The 7601-nt window shown below is 39.4% G+C and overlaps 1 protein-coding gene across 1 annotated transcript; it reads left to right on the top strand.

The window, feature by feature from the left end:
- Nucleotides 1–4895: 4895 nt before the first annotated feature.
- Nucleotides 4896–5492, top strand: LOC121258713. Its single transcript, XM_041160256.1, has one exon. The coding sequence runs from the start codon at nt 4896–4898 to the stop codon at nt 5490–5492; it is 597 nt and encodes a 198-aa protein (XP_041016190.1).
- Nucleotides 5493–7601: the final 2109 nt, after the last annotated feature.

Here is a 7601-nt window from a genome sequence, read left to right as displayed (position 1 = left end):
TTGCCTTGAAAACTTTATGAAGCAAAGAATCTATCTCTTGCATAATCCTCCATCCTTGCTTGGCCAACAAAGCCAAATTAAGCACATGCAAGTCTTTAAAGCCAAGTCCCCCTTTCCCCTTTTGATCACATATTTTTTGTCAACTTATCTAATGAATTCTTCTTTCATCATTCCTCTGACCCCACTAGAATTTTGCCATCATGGCTTCCAATTATGAACATAGCCCAGTAGGTAGCAAGAAGCATCTCATTGAGTATGTAGCAATTGAAAGGGTCATTGCTTTGATTAAAACTTCTCTTCCACCTTGTGACAGCAAATTTTCCTTCCAACATTGTAATTTCTGCCATACCCTTCGCTTTATTTCAAAGAAACCTTTCGATTTAGATCTACCAACAAGTGGTAGGCCTAAATAATTTTCATATTGTACTTCATTCACACCCCATAGCTGCATCAATTCATTTTTTCTTTTGAATGAATGATTACCACTAAAGATCATAGCAGTTTTATCCCTATTGATTTTCAGACCCAATGCATGCTCATATCTAGCCAACAATGCTCGTATCTACAGATTTTAAACCCAGAAATATCATTTTTAATGGTAGCATCCTCCAATAAAGAGATAAACCTCCCCCTCCCCAGTACACAATAAGAACAGGTAAGGGGACAAACCCATAATGACCCCTTGGTACCCCCATGGACCAAAACTAAAATGGAGGCAGACTGAATACAACCCATAATCAATTCAATCAAATTTAAATCAAAGCCCATGATCCTCATCACTTCTTCTAAAAAATCATACTCAACTCAAACGTAGGCTTTACTCATGTCAAATTTAATATGAGGTAGCATCTTCTTAAGTCTATTAGGAATGACCTATGTTATCAATTTTTAGACCACATTACAAAGACTAATTGGTATGAAATCTGCTACTTTCATAGGGTTTTTCTTCTTTGGAATTAATGAAATAAAAGTATGATTCAATGATAGAGGGAAATACAAGAATTCAGCACCTCAAGATCAACATGAGTGATACCATCCGTTTCTTCCCTCTCGAGAGCTCCTGCGATCGTGGAGGTTTTTCCCTGTCTCCAGTACAGGTCTCGAAACTCTTTCATCATGGAAGAGTCCTTAGAAGATTTATGTAAACGGATGTCTCTGTCAAAACAAGAAAATGAGGAGCTTATAGTGGATAAGGAACTAGTCAACGAAACAAACCAAAGGGGAGAGCACTATCTCGTAATGTCTCTACTCACAGAGAAACACTACAACTGCGAGGCTGTTAAACAAACTTTGAGGAAACCATGGAGACCAGTAAAGAGAATTTGGTTTAAGGAACTGGGCTATAAACTGCTTCTGGTGGAATTGGAAGACCAGAGGAAAAGGCCAAGGTGCAATGCGAAGGACCTTGGTCCTTCGATAGGCATCTAGTCTTGGCGAAACACTTCACAGGAGGCTTATAGGAAAACAAAGTTAAGATAGTCTTGTCTTCTTTCTGGATAAGACAATTCGACCTACCTCTGGGTGCCATGAATGATAGGGTGGTGAGGAAAATTGGCAACAACATAGGTTCGGTGAAGAAGATCAATATTGAGAAAAATGAAGTTGCATGGGGTGAGTTGTAACAACTGGGCTTTAAGCCCAGCCCGTTGGAGAAGCCCAGCCCACGAGTGGATAAAGAAGGACCGAACGACGCCATTTGGTGAAGGGATTTATTTTTCCCTTTTACGGAAACACTGTTTCTCTCCTTCGCGTTGCCTCCCCCTGTTCTCTGCAAATCCGGATTTCACTCACCCGTGCGCACCAACCCACGACTCCAGCAGTTGATTTTCATCTCCTTTCACACTCAAGGTTCGGTTTCACTCACTTTTGCAGATTTCCCAATCGGGTTCTCTCATTGTTTTTCTTCTTCTTCATCTCTTCACCGTGCGCTCAACTCAAGGTTTTGAAACTATAAATTGTTTTCCACTGCAGATTTGTTCGACGTCTTGATCCGAGGTTGGTAACTCATCTCTTTTGTTTATTTTATTTTACTTCTTCTCCTTCCTTTTTCTTTCGGTTTTACTCGTACGGGTCTCTTTACAATTTCGGTTTCCTTCCCTGTTTTGATCACACGCACACACTCAGATTCTCAAACTTTCCTTGTGTAGGTCACTTTCTCTTTCACTAGAGATTGCTGTGAATATTTTTGGACGTGAATTGTAGTGACCCATTCGAAGCGGTTTGGAGTTTTGGGAATTGTTTTTCTCTTGGGGTAAGTCCTCCGAAGCTTTTGGTAGCTTTTGAACGATAGGTGTGGATTGTGAAATGTAATAGAGTTACTGTTTTAATGGTGGTTGAGTATGATGGAATTTTTATGTTGAGGAGTATGATTTTTGGATGGATTTGTGAGAATGTTTTGGACTATCATTTGAAACTATTTAGTGTAAATTGATGGGTGTTTTGGAGCTAGTTGTATTAGATTTTTATGCAAGTCTTCAATTGTTCAATGACTAGAATATGGATGCTTGCACTGAAATTATTTTATTCGAAGGTTGGAAGTGAAGTTTGGTTTGGGTTATGTTTTAATTATTGGAGTTGTTGTTGTTGGTTTTGGAAATAATTATAGTTGGTTTGGTGTTAATAGAAGGTGATGGCTGTTTTGGGTTTTTAATGCGAATGGATGAAGAGAGTTGTTCGGGTTTAATTATTAGGATAGTTATTGAGTTGTGGAGGGACTGTTTTGATTTATTACTCAATAAATAGCAGTTTACTAGATTGATTATTAATTGTTGGATATATGTTCTTTTGGTTAGGTGGCGTTACTATTAGAGTTCCGGCTCAAGGTGTTGATAATACGAAGAAGTCAGGTAAGCGGGGTTCATATACTAGTTTTGCATAAAATAAATAAAATGAGGTTGACTTTGAGAATAAATGTGTTTATTTTCTTTTGAAAGAGATGATCTGAAAACAACCTCAGATGTTTATTCTGCATATGCATAAATTCTATATAAGAGAAAGTGTTTTTCTGTCATGACTAGTGTAGACATGAGCTAGTTTTGGGTACTGTACTTCTGAACTATGTAAAAGAGCGAATAAGGAATTCTAAAAGTTTTGTTATGAACAAATGAGAATACTTTGTTTCTGTTTATCTCGAACATGTGAAATGATCTGAAGCTTTTAGTGATTTGTTTTGATATGATGTGCCATTTGAAAATCTTGGCATGGAGTTCTGACTTGGTATATGTGTGTAACCGGATTTTCGATGAAATCCGTTCTGTTTCTGTTAAGGCCCAGCCACGGGTATAATGGTGGTTTATAACCCTACCACGGGGGTGAAACATGGTATACGGCCCAGCCACGGGTATAATGGTGGTTTATAACCCTACCACGGGGGTGAAACATGGGAAATGGCCCAGCCACGGGTATAATGGTGGTTTATAACCCTACCACGGGGGTTAAACATGGTATTGTCCCGAAGTGATGCTAAGAGATGATTTAATTATAATATTTCAGTTTGGAAATGCCAACGGATGTTCTTTTTGGAATAAGTTTATTTTTCTGAAAATTTCACTCTAAAGTTTTTGTACAAGTTTTGTTTTTTTTTGCATTCTGAAAGTAAATGTTTTGTTCGGCTTATTAAATGTTATAAATGCTCATGTTTACATGCTAGTATATGCTCTCTGCTTGCTGAGTTGTTGATAACTCACCCCCTTATCTCCATAATATTTCAGATGACATTGAAGGTTCAGCTGAAGATCAGTATTAGAGTCTATGGAGAAGATTAGCATTGATTTGTTGTTGGGTATCTCATGATATTAGTGTTGGTGTTGGATATTAATTATCTTTCTTAAGTTTACTTCAATGGATTTAGACGATTTGTGGAGACTATGTTAATGTTTTATTATTTCTAATTGTTATTTGAGACATGAAGAAGAGTTGATTTTATTTGGGTTGTTGGACTGAATATTGGATAAATGAGTTTATTTGATTTATTTAATTGAAGTATTTACGTTCGACTTGAGGTTTGAAAGATGGATATGTTCTTGAATTTGGAAGTACTCTAGCCTTGTTAGAGCGGATTATCAGGTTTTATGAGTTAACTCTCCGGACCCTCGGGGTCGGGGTGTTACAGTTGGTATCAGAGACAGGTTTGAATTCTGCATACTGTAGATCTTGGAGGTTTAGATATCTGTGGGTTCATAAGATGTGGGAATTTCAAAATAGGAATTGGAGGATTATAAGGATAGCCATGGGGGTTTAAGTATGAGTTCCAAGGACATTAAGACTGTTTTTGATGGGATTTGAGGTTTAGATTTGACTGATGTTAGGAGTTGAGTTTGGAACTTTGAGAATTCTAGTGATATATGTGTGTATAAGTGATGCCAGATTGGCATAGTTATCTGACTTATATATATAAATATGTATATGTGTTTATATGCATATTTTATTTATCCTTTTATTTATTTCTACTTACTTGGTATTTTCGTTTTCTTTTATTTTAGAACGTTTCACCGAGTTTAGACTTTCAGGATGGCTGCTCGTCGTAGAGTTCGAACTCTTGAAGATTTGAATGAAGACCACAATGGTGGGGGTTGCACGTTCGAACAATTTAATCGAACACATCCTCCCACCTTTGATGGAAGAGGCAATGCGAACGCTGCGGAAGATTGGATACAAGACATTGAAGAAATATTTGGTGTTTTGGATTGTACCGATCAGCAAAAAGTCAAGTTCGCAGCATTCAAACTATCTGGAGAAGCAAAGAGATGGTGGAATTCTGAGAAAGTTATTAGGGAAGCGAGGGGATTGGGGTAATTGTTTGGGCTCAATTCAAGCGGAGTTTCTTCGATCGATTTTTCCCTAAGGCAGATAGGGATGCAAGAGCTCGAGAGTTCACCAATTTGGTGCAAGGGACGATGACTGTGCGCCAGTATGCTACAAGGTTTACAGAATTATCACGTTTTGCTGCATACTTGATTCCCGATGAGGAGAAAAAGACTAGGAAGTTTGAAGAAGGTTTGAACTACAGGATCTATGAGCGGGTGATGGTCTTACAGATTCAGAAATTTTCAGAATTAGTACACAAGGCGACGCTAGTTGAACATAATCTGAAGAGGGGTGCTGAATTGCAAGAACAGAGGAAGAGAGCTACTCCACAAGGGTTTCCTAGTTCGGATCAAGGGCAATGGAAAAAGAGAAATGAGGGGAGCAGTTCGAGTCAGAGACAGATGCAGGGAAATCTTACACCTAACCCCTGTAAGTTTTGTAACCGCATACACTGTGGGGAGTGCAGGAAGGAAGTGGGATCATGTTTCAAATGCGGTAAAGATGGGCATTTCATTAGAGAATGTCCATTGCTTGCGGAGAACAACAGAAGGCCAAACCCACCCCAAAACTTTAGGCCGAATAGTCAACGCAATAATCAGCGGAGGACGGTACCTGCTCGGGTGTTTGCGTTGACACCGGGAGAAGCTGAGGACAAGAAGGATGTCATCACAGGTATAATTCTCTAACCATCTCTTAAAATGTTCTTTGTTGAGAATTAAGGATTTTTTTTTTTTTTTTTTTTTATCTTATTATCTCTATGGGTTGGATGACATAACCAGGAATTATTCCCTTATTTCTCAATAAGGCTACTGTTTTATTTGACTCGGGGGCTACCCACTCCTTTATTTCAAGGGATTTTGTTAAATTGTGTCCCATTGATGCTGATGAGATGGACTACAATTTGAGGGTCTCTACCCCAACTGGTGATATAGTGACTTGTAACAAGATTTTACTCAAGTGTCCTATAACTATTAGTGGGAAGGAAATGCCAGCTAACCTGATAGTCTTTCCTATAACTGGGTTTGATGTGATTTTGGGGATGGATTGGTTAGCTTCCAGTTATGCTAGTATTGACTGTTTTAGAAGAGAAGTAGTGTTCAAGTTTCCGGAAGATGAGGAACTTCGATTTATGGGTTCCAAGGTGCGTATCCCTCCATCAGTTATTTCTGCTTTTCAGGTTGATAAGTTAATACGTGACGGGTGTCAGGGGTATTTGGCTTTTGTGGTGGTTGAACCAAAGGAAGAATTGAAACTAGAAGAGATTCCTATTGTGAGGGAATACCCAGAAGTTTTTCCTGAGGATTTGTCTGGATTACCGACTGAGCGAGAGGTAGAATTTGCTATTGAGTTAGCCCCGGGCACGGCGCCTCTTTCCAAAGCCCCTTATCGAATGGCGCCATCAGAGTTAGCCGAGCTCAGAGAACAATTGCAAGACTTGTTAGACAAAGGTTTCATTAGACCTAGTGTGTCGCCTTGGGGAGCTCCAGTCTTGTTTGTGAAGAAGAAGGATGGGACAATGAGAATGTGTATAGACTACAGGGAACTGAATCGAGTGACCATAAAGAATAAATATCCGTTGCCCCGCATCGATGATTTATTCGATCAGTTGCAAGGTGCGCAGGTGTTCTCTAAAATTGATCTCAGATCGGGTTATCATCAATTAAAAATCAAAGCAAAGGATGTGCCTAAGACAGCTTTCAGGACCAGGTATGGCCACTATGAATTTTTAGTCATGCCTTTTGATTTAACCAACGCCCCAGCAGTATTTATGGACTTGATGAATCGAGTATTTCATGAGTTTCTGGATAAATTCGTAGTGGTGTTTATTGATGATATATTAATCTACTCCAAGAGCAAAGTCGGACATGAAGACCATCTGAGGCATGTTCTAGGGACACTCAGGGATAAGAAATTATTTGCTAAGTTGAAGAAGTGTGAATTTTGGCTTGAGTCTATCGCATTTTTGGGACATGTGGTCTCAAGGGATGGCATTTCTGTAGACCCCGGGAAGATTGAAGCAATAGTTAACTGGACTCAACCAACCAATGTGCATGAAGTTAGGAGTTTCTTGGGTTTGGCTGGTTATTACCGTCGATTTATACGCAATTTCTCTAAGATAGCGGTTCCCCTTACCGCCCTCACTAAGAAGAACAATAAATATGTTTGGACTGAAAAATGTGAAGAAAGCTTCCAGGAATTGAAGGAGAGATTGGTGACGGCCCCAGTTCTGACAGTCCCTAGCGAAAGAGGAGGATTTGTGGTTTATAGTGACGCTTCACGTTTGGGTTTGGGGTGTGTTTTGATGCAACATGGAAAGGTAATAGCTTATGCTTCTCGGCAATTGAAGACCTATGAACAAAATTACCCCACACATGATTTGGAGTTGGCCGCCGTTGTCTTTGCACTTAAAATCTGGAGGCATTATTTATATGGTGAAAGGTGCGAAATCTACACGGATCACAAAAGTTTGAAATACTTCTTCACGCAGAAAGAACTGAATATGAGACAGAGGAGATGGCTCGAACTAGTCAAGGACTATGACTGCAACATTAACTACCACCCAGGCAAAGCTAATGTTGTAGCTGATGCACTTAGCAGGAAGCCAGTGGGACCGGTAATCGCAACTCTTACCACTCAGCCCCACTTATTAATGGACTTGGAAAGAGCCACTATTGAAGTAGTTGTCGGTGATCAACAAGCATTAATAGCCAGTTTAATAGTTCAACCAGCTTTGATAGACAGAATCAAGCTCGCCCAAAAAGAAGATTCTAAGTTGGCGAGATTAATTGAAGAGG

The sequence above is a fragment of the Juglans microcarpa x Juglans regia genome, chromosome 3S (genome assembly GCF_004785595.1).
Source record: "Juglans microcarpa x Juglans regia isolate MS1-56 chromosome 3S, Jm3101_v1.0, whole genome shotgun sequence".
Lineage (NCBI taxonomy): Eukaryota > Viridiplantae > Streptophyta > Magnoliopsida > Fagales > Juglandaceae > Juglans > Juglans microcarpa x Juglans regia.
Note: the sequence above shows the minus strand (reverse complement) of the source record. Positions and strands in the feature narration are given on the sequence as shown.